General features: G+C 44.3%; 1 protein-coding gene across 6 annotated transcripts in view; it reads left to right on the plus strand.

Moving 5' to 3' along the window:
• The window catches only part of VPS13B (vacuolar protein sorting 13 homolog B), a 996,761-nt gene that overhangs the window by 209,232 nt on the left and 773,339 nt on the right, over window positions 1-14,190 (plus strand). For all 6 annotated transcript variants that reach the window (XM_075063129.1, XM_075063127.1, XM_075063131.1 and 3 more), the window contains exon 16: window positions 513-637. In XM_075063129.1, the coding sequence (XP_074919230.1) occupies window positions 513-637 (125 nt within the window). The remainder of the gene's footprint in view (window positions 1-512; window positions 638-14,190) is intronic.

Below are 14,190 nucleotides of genomic sequence, written 5' to 3' on the forward strand. Positions count from 1 at the left end.
TCTCTTGTCTTGTACTTAGACTGAAAGCTATTCTGGGCAGGGACTGTCTTTTTGTTTTTGAGTTTGTGCAGTATCTACAACAGTGGGACCCTGGTCTATGATTTCCTAGTTGCTATGAAAATAAAAATAACAAATAACAATATGCTATTGTAAGGAAGCATGTGGGATGATGTTTACATCTTAATGGGTGAATTAAAATAAATTTAAAGTATTTTTTTCAACAGATATATTTCTCTTAAAATAAAACACTTGCACGTTATGTTTTTGGAGAGAACTTGGACATGAGAAATTTTCAGGTTATTTGTGTGTGCTGGGAAAGTATTCTCTAATTATCATAATTATTTATGTTTATCTAGTTTAATTTTAACAAGTTAAAATTTTGGGGAGTTGGATTGAAAACTGGAAAGAGTTTAGTGTACAGTTATTGTAAAGAAATTTGAAACTGTTAGATCTAATCTTATGCTTGTTAAATCTTATATCATTATATAATTTTACCTTTTTTCTTGTTTCAGATATTTGGTTTTCAGGCAAGATTGACCTCTTTGGACATTAGAGGATCATACTGCTTACCTACTCCAATTATCCCCTCTTTTAGTACTGCTATTTATGGCAAACTGCTTAAGTTTCCCAAATATTGGTGAGTATTAAACTCACAATATGAAACAGTAACAGATAATCTTTCACTTCATTTTTGTGTTATACTGACATAGGTTAAAGATAAATGGAATTTTATTGAGTATAGTACCATATTTGTCTCTAGGCCTTTGTGTTTCTTGTAGACTATATTATCATATAAAGTCTGTTGTCTGCAGTAAAATTTAGGTAAGGATGTATCTGTTAATTGGTGTTGTAGACCCTTCTTTGGTTGAATGAACTAAAGGAACAAGCTACAAAAGCCTATAGCAAATGTTTTGCTTTTTAAAATGAATGGAAGTCTTATGGACCAGTTATTCTTTGAGTGCTAGTCCCTTTGTGTGTTTCATACATGGATATGCATATACACCGTGCACCTGAGATCAAAGATTTCTAGCAAGTAGTGTCCACTGGTCTGTGCCCAAACAGTTGTTTCCCTCATACGCCATACCAAGGGCATAGGGAGCAATATGGATCAACCCCTCTCCAGTTCCTTCTTGTTGCTGCATGGCGTGAGTTGGAATCCCGTGTCTGTAGATGTCTAAGTGGGTGATTCCAGTCAGGAGGTCCAGCCAGTAACTCTTTGGTCCATCTTCTGGCAGCCTTCGGAATCTGTCAACAAAGAAAAGTCAGCATTAACTCCCACAAGGATTATGGACTTTATAGGAGTGACCCTAGATTTGACCTCCGCAAGGGCCTGCTTCCCTACAGAAATATTTGAGACCGTGAACAATTTGATAAGATAAGTTTCTTTCAGACCAGAAACTCTGTCAGTCTGCCTTTTTCTACAAGGCTACATGGCATCATGTACTTACGTAACACTGTTTGCCAGACTTCACCCACTCTGGTCCATTTACCCAGCAAACACAGACCACATGAACACCAGAATAACAATAGTCACCTTGCCTCATGGATGAACCCAGAACAAGTACATGTGGGAATTCTTTTTACCATAACCACACCAGATGTGACTATTATCACAGAGGCATCCCTTCTTGGGCAGCCCACCTAGACAGTCAGACCACACAGGTAATTTGGTCTCCTTGTGAGACCAGAATACACATTAACCTCTGAGAAATGAGAACAGGCCATCTAGCCTGCAATGTATTCCTTCCACTAGGATCCTGCCATGTCCAAATAATGTCAGACAACATGACAACTCTCTTTTACATAAATAAGTTGGAGCAAAATCCCTTCTCTGAAGCAATGCATTTATGAAATTGGTACATCAGAAACCACATAACTGTCTCAGCTGCATGCCTGCCAGGTGCACAGAATTCTCTAGAAGACAGTCTCAGCAGGCACTTCTCCACAGAGAATGAGTGGAAGATACACAATTCTGTCCTGAATGATACGTGCAGGGGGGGAACACCTTCTTGGGATCAGTTCTCATCCCAAATGAGTATGTAATTCACCATTTACTGCTCCAGGCAGCTCTTGGCAGCGTCTCCAGGGGCAACGCCATTCTGCTATCCAGGACAGGCCAGCTCACATATGCCTTTCCTCCCATCCATCTGCTACCACAAGTTCTGTGGAAGATTTGCTGTGACCCATTCAATTCTGGATTCTGGACCTTCTGCAAAGTCAGTCCATCCTCCTATCAGTATCCATCACTCACAGATTTACTAACTCAGAAGAACAGAAAGATCAGACTTTCCAACCCAGCCCACCTTCATGATCTGGTATTCAGAGGGGGGACAGACCTAAAACATTCATGCTCAAAGGCCGTTCAGTCTTTTCTCAATCAAAGTAGGAAAGATTCGACCAGAAAATGTTTTCTGGCTAAATAGAGGTATTTCTCTCTCTAGGCACAACGTAATCAATTATCTCCAGACTCTGCAGTATCCTTGCTATTTTAGATTATCTCCTGTCCTTGAAAACTTCAAGACTTTCCACTAGTTACTTGCAGATCCATCTAGCAGCAATCAGTGCCTTCTTTCTAGTAGAGGGATAGTGTGTTTTTATTCACCCAACAACAACTAGATTCCTGAAGTTCCTTGTTAGGACATTGCCACTGGTGGTGAAATCTGCACCACAATGCAACCTCAACCATATGCTGCCAGTATTTACCAGACGGCCATTTGAACCACTGGCCACATGTTCTACAACTCACCTTTCCATGAAGATTGCATTTTGAGTTGCCATCACATCAGCCAGAAGGATGAGTGAATGGGAGCATCTGACCCGCCATACACTATTTTTAATACTTCTTCACCCGAAATTAATTCCTAAAGTAATTTCTGTGTTTCATATAAATCAACCTGTCCTATATGCTTCCAAAAACTTCATGCTTCTAATGAGGAGAAAACACTTCACTCTCTGGACATCAGATGATCTCTGGCATTCTACCTGCAAAGGACAAAATCAATAAGAAAATCACAAAGACAATTTATTATTACAGTGGGACAGTCGCGAGAGCAAGCATCATCTGCTCAATGACACTCTACGTGGATCTCTGGCTGCATCATTCTGTGTTACCAGTTAGTATATCTTCCTTTGCTGGATGGGGTAAGAGTCCATTCCACTAGGGCACAGGCAGCCTCAAGAGCATCTCTTTAAGAGATATCTCTACTGGACATAGGTAAGGTGGCCACCTGGAGCTCCATCAATACATTCACGAAGCATTACGCATTAGTTCAATCTGTGTCTGGAGAACTGTAGGAACTGCAATATTACAACCACCTATACCAACTGTATCCTTGCTAGTCCTCTCCTGTTTAAATATTGCTTTTTATTCACCCGCATCTAGAATACACATAGGAACCAGCACTCGAAGAAGTAGTGGAGGTTAATTACCTGTGACTGGAGGTTCTTCATGATGTGTGGTTCCTATCTGTATTCCACTACCTGCTCTCCCTCCCCTCTGCTTCAGATCTTATCTGATTCACGGTAAGAGGAGGAACTGGAGAGGCAGTTGGTGTGCACTGCTCCTTATGTCCTTGGTTTGAAGCACAAGGGGAGCAATGATGCAGGTGCGGACCAACGCTGATCTCAGGTGCATGGTGTTCATGCTTACCCATATATGGAATACATACCAACTATCTCAAAGACCCCATAGTTACAGGTTAGTTTAACTTCAATTTCTTCTTCGAATAGTGTCCCTATGGGTGCTCCACTGTAGGTCTGTGTATGCCTTTGCGCTGTCGATTGGAGAATTTCAGTAAGCAGTCTGTCCCACTCATGCATGTGAGGCTAGCCTCAGTTTCTCCTCAACTGCCCTAAGCTAGAGATGGAGCTGAGAGCTGTCCATTCACGGATTGTTAATTCTTGATAATTTAGCAAATTTTTGTTTCTTTTGAATCCCCTTTTCTTTAAGTACTTGTTTGGTTTTAATTGACCATGTCAGATAAAAAAAAAAAAAGAACATAAAGTTTCGCCTCCTGCCAACTCCAGTTGGGGGGACTCCCCGAACAAGTGTATACCTGGCTCCCCAGGCTTCAAAAAGGTGTCTTTGCTGCAAAGAATCCATCCTAGTAATGGACGGCCACTCGCAATGTATTCGCTACTTTGTGGAGAAGCAGAATCCACAAAAATGTAGTTGGTGCCAGCAGGTAAACCCAGGTCCAGGAGGGATAGAGAGTTAAGGTTAAAACTCCTGCTCATTGAGTTGGCCCTTCAATCACCAAAGAAAAAGAGAGATTGGAGACCTATACTGGATTTCAGAGCACTCAACAGATATGTCGAAGTGCAGAAATTCAAGATGGTCACACTGGCAATGATTATCCCAGCGTTAGAAGTGCGGGACTAGTTCTCGACCTTTGACCTTCAAGATACATACTTTCAGATCTCTGTCATAGAGGCACAGACATTACCTCAGGTTCACGCTATGCCAGAACCACTACCAGTATAGAGTACTCCCTTTCGGCCTCTCGTGAGCCCCAAGGTGTTCTCTAGGGTCCTTTCTATAGTGGCCCCAATCTACGTTTTGCAGTTTTTCCCTATCTGCCTTCTCAGGGCACGATCCTTCGTAGAGGTCCGACTAGTCACTCAGACCACATGAGACCTTTTTCTGGGACTGAACCTTTGGATCAATGAACAAAAATCAACCTTAACATTGGTTCAGAAACTAAAGTTTATTGGAGTCAACCTTGTTTCTGTTCAGGGTGCGCCTGCCATATCACAGATTTCTCAGTCTCTTCTCATTGATAGAGACAATGCAATCCAGTCCTCAAATCCCATCCAGATACTGCCTTAGCTTCTGGGGCACATGGCTGCAGGCACGTCAGTCATTGCTTATGCCAGACTATGCATGAGGCGCCTTCAAGCTTGGTTTGGTTCGGTGTACGGACCAAAGACAATATAAACAAGCTCCTATTGATCCTGAGTCTAGCAATCCTTAAATTGGTGGAAAGAGCCAGTGAATTTTTGCACGGGAATACCGTTCACTCAGTCCTCCCCATCCCTTCTCTTGACCACCAATGCATCCCTCAGAGACTGGGGAGTACATCTCAATGGTCACACTGTACAGGGCAGATGGTCCCCGTCAGAGATGTGTCTCCATGTCTAATAGAGCTCAGAGCGGTCCAAAACATGTGTGCTCACTTCCTCCCCCAATCAAGAACATGTATACTAAGGTTATAGCAGACAATGTGAGCTGTATGTACTACATAAACTGGCAGGGAGGTGCCAGGTCTCATTCCTTATGCATAGAGCTCTGAAGCTATGGCTCTAGTGCATCTCCCAGAATGTCATAATATCAGTGGCCTACAAACTGGGAATACATAACATGACGGCCGACAGTCTAAACCGCAAGTTCCAACTCAGCCAGAAATAGGATGTAGAACCATCCATTCTGCACAATTGTAGCAAAGTAGTGTGGCCTCCCTCAGAGACTGACTGCAAAGGAGAGCCAGATGCCCCCTGGTGGGCGGAGCCTGGAAGGTCTAGGTCTCCATGTTGGAAGTGGAAGAGTGGGACAGGAACCAGAAGTATAAGGTGCAGGCCCTGCAGCTCAGTTGGGCAGGCGCCATCGAAGGAGGCAGACACTTACAGCCCACTGCTGGAGCTGGAACTTGTGGAAGACTACTGCTGCCCTGAGGACACCTCCCATGTTCCAGGACTGTCAGACATGCCTGATGCGGAGGAGCTGCTGGGATTGTCAGTGGCAATATACCCCGGGGAGATGGAGGACAACCCTGGGGTTGAGGTATATCTGGAGGAGAGGGTAGGAAGGAGCCTGGAGATAGTAGACTGTAGTCTGTCTGCAGTGCCACTCGAGGCATGATCAGCGTGTTGCAGCTGGATTCCCTGCTGACTCAGTGGCAGACCCTACTGTCACTTTTAGGGCCTTGGGCTGGGATGCAGTGGAGTCGGGTGGGCCTGTGTCCCCCTACCCCTGCCACTCCACCCCTGGGGTAGCAGTTCTCCCCCTTCTTCCAAGAGGCATGTGTTGGTCTGTCACTCACCGAATTCAAGACGACAGACTGGGATGTTCCTGCCTGACCCCCATAGACTGCAATTGGTGCTCACCATTACCTGAGCCCCATAGACAACAATTGGTGCCCAACTCCAGCCAGCTTCCTAGATGGTTTGCTGGGTGCTCAACTTTCTGGCAGTGCCCTAAACTGTTTGCTGGGGGCCCACCCTGGCTGAGGGTCTGTTATTGCACACGTGTGGCAGCAAAGGGAGGTGGCCTCAGCCAGAGATGACAGTGAGGGAGGACCGCTCGCACCTATGCCTACATCGATATAGTTCAGCAATGGGGGGTGCCAGAGAGAGACTTGTTCGCCGCTTACTAGAACAAGAGATGTCTGCAGTATTACTCCAGAGTAGGGATAGAATAACATTCCAGGAGAGATGCTCTTCTTCTTCCTTGGGGCAATGGCCTTCGTGATGCCTTTCCTCTATTCCCTCTGTTGCTGAAGGTCCTGTTGAAAATAAAAAGGAGAAAAACAAACATCGTTCTGATTGCCCCCATCTAGGCCAGACAGACATAGTACCCTTACCTGTCTCAATTGGCATTGTGTTCACCAATGACCCTATTGATCATTGCTGTACTTCCTCTGAACAGTATACCTCTATGGGGTGGAGCCATGAAGGAGCCACACTTTGAGATGTAGGACCCATGGATTGAGGTGAAGGGTGTGACCCTTTTTCTGTGACAGGAGATATTGCACAGTAGGAAGGGTGCTACTCGTTGCACCTTCCTTCAGAAATAGAAGAGATTCCAGATATAGTGCCAGCCTAAGGATGTCACCCCTAATTCAGCCACCTTGCTGGTGATCCTGAACTACCTGTTATCTTCAAAGAAATCGGATCTCTCTCTTCACTTGCTGAAGGTTCACTTGGCAGCAATTGCAACCTCCCACCAGGGGGTAAAAGGCTACTGAGTCTTCACCACAATGATGATGAGGTTTCTAAAAGGTATAGCAAACCTTTTCCCACAACACAGGATCCCCAGTATGCAATGGGACCTTTAATGTAGTGGTAAAGGGCCTGACTAGACCACCATTTGAACTCATGTCCACTTGTTCATTAAATCACCTTTCCATGAAGGTGGCATTGCTCATCGCCATCATTTCTGCCAGAAGGATAGGGGAGATAGTAGGTTTGATGGCACTTCTCGTAAGAACATAAGCACAGCCATACTGGTTCAGACCAAAGGTCCATCTAGCCCAGTATCCTGTCTTCCAACAGGTTTCAGAGTAGCAGCTGTGTTAGTCTGTATTTTGCGGATACAGGAGTACTCTGCAAAAAGGAGTACTTAGGTGCCACAAGTACTCCTGTTCTTTTTGTCTTCCAACAGTGGCCAATGCCAGGTGTTTCAGAGGGAATGAACAGATCAGGATATCAAGTGATCCATCCTGACACCCATTCCCAGTTTTTGTTGAACAGAAGCTAGGGATACCATCCATTCATGCTAATAGCCATTGTTGAACCTATTCTCCATGATTTTATCTAGTTCTTTTTTGAACCCTGTTATAGTCTTAGCCTTAACAAGTTTCAGAGGGAGTCAGGGGAGTTTCAGAGGGAGTTTCCAGGGGGAGGTTGCAGGGGAGGCTAAGGCTGAGGAACCAACAAGCCAGAGAAGAGAGTGGATGGTGGGGTGCTAGGAACCTGGTGCCTGTAGGGGGTCCGTGTTGTGTTGTGTGGCCTGGACCACCAGGCACAAGGCGGAGAGGCTATGACTGATACAGAGGTAGCAGCAAAAGACACAATGAGGATGACTGGATGTGGAAGCTGCGGCATGTACATGATCCTGGAAGGGTTACCTGAAAAGGAGTTACATCTGCATGAGTGCCGCCTGACAGAGCTGATGGAAGAAAAGGTCCGAGGCTGGAGATGCAGGTGGAAACCTTGGTTGAGTTTAGAAGGGGGTTCGAGGAATGATGGAACACAGACATGAGGGGGCCGAAGGATAAGCTCAGATGTGCAGATGGAAGCAGGACCAAAGAATTCTGAGGAGGCTGCTGGGTGAGGAAAGTGGACGGTGGAAGCATGTGACTAGAGAAACCAGGCAGAGAAAGAAGAGCCAGTGAAGGAGAAATAGAACTCAGGAACAGATTTGCAGAGTTGGAAAATGAAGAGGGGTACAAGAGGTGGTCACTGAAGGAGAGAGGCAAGGAAAAGAGGAAGAGCAGCTAGTCCTGCAAAGAGGAGGAGTCAATGGAGCAACACCAAATGTGACCCAGAGGATTGCAAGGGTCAATAGGAATCAGCGGGACTGCAGCCAGTGGGAGAGGGAGAAGTGGATCTTACGAGATAATCACTGTCAAGAAAAGGCAGGCTCTACGTGATTGGAGACTCCCTTACTGAGAAGAATAGACAGGCCTGTAATAACTGATCGTGGAAACAGAGGTGTGCTGCTCTGCAGGTGCTAAGATATCAGGATTTGGACCTGAGCTGAAAAGGATCCTAGCGGAAGCAGAAAGAACCTGTTGATTGTCTCTTCATTGTGGATACGAAGGATACGAATCTGTTACTCGCTTGTGACCACATTGGAGGACTATGCCAGATTGGGAAGACGTCTCAAGGAAAATCAGAGGCTCAGAGTAGATCTTCAGTTGAGATTCTGCGTTTCCTAAGGCAGGGCGACGAAGGACTGACAGATGATAGGCAATTAACAGATGGCTCAGGCAGTGGTGCTATTAAGGAGTGGCTTTAGGGTGTACGGTCATTGGGAAGCATTTACGGACAGACAACTGATTCTCTACAGGATTGGACTTCACCTGAGTAAGGAGGAGAAATAGACTTCTAAGGATGGAGGCTCCACCGATCTAATTAAGAGAGCTTTAAACTAGGAATTTGGGGATGTTACCAGAGATCTCCACGCAGAATTTAACCTGGAGAGGAGCTAAACAAAGATAAGGGATACAGCTGTGGACCAAAGAATTGACATAATGAGGAAGGGTAGTGTACGTACCCAGACTACAGGATGCATGGTGGACAATGTACTGTCGCATAACGGGGTAATAAGAATGTCAGTGAAGCCAAACGCAAAAGTTAAAATGTCTGTACACTAATGAGAGGAGTCTAGGTAACAAAATGGACGGAACTGGAGCTATGGTGCAGGAAGTGAACCAGATTATTTATAGGGAAAACAGAACGTGGTGGAATATAATCATGCTGGGAGTACAGTATTTGAAGGCATTTGCGTTTAGGAAAGACAGGAAATAAAGGCAAAGTGGGGGAGTAGCATTGTACATCAATGATGAGGTTAACTGTAAAGAAATAGAAGTGGAAGGATGGACAAGACAGAGTCCGTCTGGGCAAAAGATCACGCTGGGTAAGAAAGCTACTAGAGCCTCTCCTGAGATAGTGCTTGGGGGCTGTGACAGACCGCTGGAGATCTGATTTGGATATGGATAGAGACCTCTTTAGATTTTTAATGAAGTAAACACCAAGGGGAATTGTGTGATCATGGGAGACTTCAACTTCCCAGAATAGAACTGGAGGACAAAAGGTGCTTGCAAGATAATAGGACTCATTTTTCTGGATGTGGTAGCAGATGGTATTTCTTCACCAAGTAGTTTGAAGAACCAACAAGAGGGGATGCCATTTTAGATTTGGTTTTTGTGAGCGTGAGCCTCGTAGAAGAAATGTTGTGCGGGACCACTTGGTTCGAGTGATCATGAACTAATTCGTTCAAACGTAGATGGAAGGATAACAAAAATCACTGATCTGGGAATTGAGGTTTTTTGACTTCAAACGGGGCTAACTTTAAGGTTAAGAAATTAGTCAGGAAGTGTGTGGACTAGCAAACTTTGTGGGATTTCTAAAAAATTTACGCAGAGGGGCCTGGATTCTACTTTACGTCTCAGCTGCAGAACTATCGGAAGCCTGCCCCCATCCCAAGAAAGGGGAAAAAAAACAATCAGAGCGTGTGTGGACCAGTGGATATGAGCTCAAGACGCAGTCTCAGAGAGGTAGCTTAAGAAAAGCAGAAGGCCTACCAGAGTGGAGAAAGGTGGATTAGAGGAAGTAACCTTATGAGGGGAGCGGAATGAGGGATAAAGTGAGGAAAGGGCTAAAAGCGTTGTAGGGTTAAAGGTTTTGGTAGAGTCTTGAACTTGCAAACGGGGAAGTTAAACAAATAGAGTATAAGGGGGGGGGGGAGGGTCTCTCTAGCAACATAACTAGAGAAACAAGAAGAAGAATGGGAGACCGCTTATACTGAGCTGATAATGAGGAGCTTCGGATCCACCTAGGCTGGCCCATTATCCTACCATTAGAGTACTTTGCCTCAGTCTTTTATTAAGGCTAATGAGGAAGATTAGGAGATGAGTGTAGGATGTTATAACCGGAGAATGAGGTTATGGAGGTACGATTATACCACATTCGACGCGGTAAGCGGCGCGGGGGCTAGAGTCAGACCTAGAACGCTTACTTGCGACCAATCGGACGAGCCCCTGCGCAGTCTCCCATCCAAGATCATTAAAGGAACGATGGCGCACATGAATTGCGGAGCACAAGTTAGCAGAATTTTTAAATGCACCCAGTTGAACTCAGGGTCAATGTACCTCGATGGAGAATTTTTGCGACGTTACTTTTCCATCTTCAAAGAAAGGGGAAAAAAAGTGATCCCGAGTAACTTAGCCTGTGAGTTTGACTTTTGTGTATGTACATCAGGTCTTTGGAAACATTATTGAAGGAGAGAAGTAGTAGTAAAGGACTTAGAGTCATGGTTAACGGCCCTTACCACGATTGGTTCTTACTTAGGGGTAGATTCATGCAACCAACCTGATCTCCGTTCTTCGAGAAAGGTGACAGATTTATTGCAAAGGAATGCAGTATCTAATTTACCTCAATTTCCAGAGTTACGCATTGGACCGGTTCCACATGGGGGAAATGTTAGGTTAAAATTTGGAACAGATGGGGTGATATGAAACTGACGAGTGTGATTAGGAAACTTGGTGTTAACGGGATCATCCAGCAGTTGTAAAACTGAAGAGGTGAACTGTCAGGCTGGAAGGAAAGAGAAAAGTATACTAGTGAGAAGAATTAAATACACAGATTGAGATAATATATAAGGAAAACCATTAATATATTCATATTTAATTACTGCGGACCTTAATAGGACACAAAAGGTGGGAGATGTGCTAATTAAGTTTGCGGTGCTACACGCGGGGGTGGGGGGTGGTGGTTGCTAACACAGAGAAGGACTGGGATACAATACAGGAGCATCCTGGATGACCTTGTAAATGGAGTAATGTATAGGAGTAATTTAATAGTGAAAAGCTGCGAAGGGTCTGCACTTAAGGTTAATAAGAAGAAATTTGATATACATTGGGGACCATCAGGCTGGAAGCAACAGAAGGGGGAGAGGGGACCTGGGGTATTGGTGATCGCAGGATGACTATGAGCCGCCAATTGGATCTGGGGGGCGGAGGCAAGTTAAAAGCAAATGCAGGTTTTCGGATGCATAGTGATGGTTTTCCAGCCAAAAGTAAGAGTGGTGTTTTAGTACATTGTATAAGGCCTGGTGAGCGCTCAGCCTGAATGTTGTGGCAGTTCTGGTGCCCCATGTTTAAGAAGGATTGATTCAAAACTGGGAACGGTTCAGAGATTGGGTACTAGGCTTGTCGAGGATGGGAAACCCTGCTTATGAGAAGGAGGGCTCAAAGAGCTTGGCTTTTTTTTGCCTAGCAAAGAAGAGCTCTGGGGGGGGGATCTCGCGTTGCTCTATATATAACATATATTCCCGGGGGATTAACTTTCGGGAGGGGAGAGGAGATTAGTTTTAAGCCTTAGTACTTAAAGTAGACACACGGTTCAAGGTACAAATGGCAGCTTGGGAAGTTTCAGCTTGAATTTAGACGAAGGTGTCTTAACCATAGGGAGTGAGTTTGGTGGGAACAGCCCTTCCAAGGGGAAAAAAAACAGTAGTGGGGGCACAGAATATTGGGGCTTTAGACTAGCTTTGACTAAGGTTATGGAAGGGATTGATGCAGATATAGTTTATTTTTTGGCCACTGTTCTGCGATTATCAGCAGATAGTCTTGCTCATGTTGCGATGGATGTTGGATGGGATGGGATCAGAGTTAAGCTGCAGGAGTTTCTTTCCTGACCTGCTGGCTGCGGAAGCCTTGTCACATTGCTCGGGCTTTTACGCTGCATGGCATATTTCGGGAGGGGGGTCGGAGAGAATTTTCCCTCCCAGGGGATGGCGAGGGCTTGACGGGTTTGTGTGCCTTCCCCTGCGGCGTGTGTGGGGGCTTGGGGCAATGAGTCACTTGCTGGTGGATTGATTCTCTGCTTGAGGTCTTCAAACCACAATTTGAAGACTTCAATAACTCGGACATAGGTTAGGGGTTTTTATAGAAGTGGATGGGTGGGGTTCTGTGGCCTGCTTTGTGCAGGAGGTCAGACTAGATGATCATATTGGTCCCTTCTGACCTATGAGTCTTTGAGTCTATCCTCTGGCAACAAGTTTAACAGGTTGACCAGACCCCCTTTTACAGAGTTCTTCCTGGACAAAGTCTTATCCAGACCACACCCAAAGTTCATTCCCAAAATAATTTCTGCATTTCACATGAATCAATTTATTCAACTCCCAACATTCTATCCAAAACCTCATATGGATAACAGAGAGGCCATCCTCCATACGCTTGATGTGAGGAAAGCCTTGGCCTTGTATTTAGACAGGACAAAGGCCTTCAGATAATCTCCAGGACACTTCCTCTCAGTGGCAGATAGGTCAAAAGGTACAGCAGTTTCAGTTCAGAGACTTTCCAATTGTGTCTCTTGCTGTATTTAAACTCTGCTACCAGTTGCATGGGGTAACACCCTCATCTTCAGTATGCATGCATTCCACGAGGTCAGTGTCCTCATTGATCACCATCTTCAAGGGTATCCCCAAATCAGAGATCTGCAGAGCAGCTACATGGGCATCTACCCATACCTTTGCAGAACGCAATACCATCCTGAGTGATTCGAATCCTGACGCCCAATTCGGGGACTTAGTACTTTAATCTCTATCAGACTCAGTTCTGAAGTTCTAGCCTCCAGCAGTGGGTACTGCTTGGGAGTCACCTACAGTGGAGCACCAATAGGACACTATGTGAAGAAGTAACCTTGTGCACTAACGATGGTTCTTCGAGATGTGTCCCCCTATGGGTGCTCCCTTCTCTCTTCTACTTCAGAGTTTACTAGTTGACCTGGTAGAGAAGGAACTGAGGGAGAAATGCCCATGCATGCTGACTAGACTCATGGCAGGTGGGGAGCCACACGTGCTCGGGTGGCATGGACTGCTTTTGAAATTCTCTGATTGACAGCGCAAGGGCACGCACACCACACACCTACTGTGGTGCACCCATAGGGGGATACAGCTTGAAGAACCATCGTTACTGCACAAGGTGAGTAACTTCCTCCCATTTTTTCTTGAATGAATACCAAGAGTAGATGTCAACTGACAGATTTACACGTGTTTAACTGAAGAGCTGTGTTCTCACTTCAATCAAACTCAGGGGTTGAAACAAAGTAGGGCAATAATCTACAACCTAGCTCCACAAGGAAGGTCTTGTGTTTAAAATAGTATGCTGCAGAAAAAAATTATTTGTTTTTTAAAAAATATTTTCAATTAAATCTGGCATTTTGCTTGTCATAGCAGAAATTTTTAGGGTTTTCCCTTTGGTTCTAAAATATATGTGTGTGTATATATATATATATATATATATATTTTTTTTTTTTTTGCTTGCATTGAATGAAAGTCTTCTCCTTGAGAAATATTATTAAAAAAAAAAGCAGAAATCAGGGAGAAGAAAAGTTAGCATGTTAAAAATACTGTCCTCATATTTAATATTTTATATACATGAATGGGAAAATGTATTTTTGTCCTATTAATATTTATAAACTATGCAAATAGACTAGATTTATATATAATACTACACTGGAATATACTAAGTTGTTTACTACTGATAGTTTCACTTTGTTATCTTAATGGATAATAATATTTTAACACAGTCAGTACACCACCAGGTGGTAGTAGATTAATTTTTCTTGGTCATATTTTTCATTGATACTTCACAAAAACACCTAATACTTTATGTGAAATAGTGTGCTGATCTTTCATTTTTCTGATGAAATACTGACTTTATTATGGTACTTTAGAAGTGATGT

This window comes from Chelonoidis abingdonii, chromosome 2 (assembly GCF_003597395.2).
Source record: "Chelonoidis abingdonii isolate Lonesome George chromosome 2, CheloAbing_2.0, whole genome shotgun sequence".
NCBI classification, from domain to species: domain Eukaryota; kingdom Metazoa; phylum Chordata; order Testudines; family Testudinidae; genus Chelonoidis; species Chelonoidis abingdonii.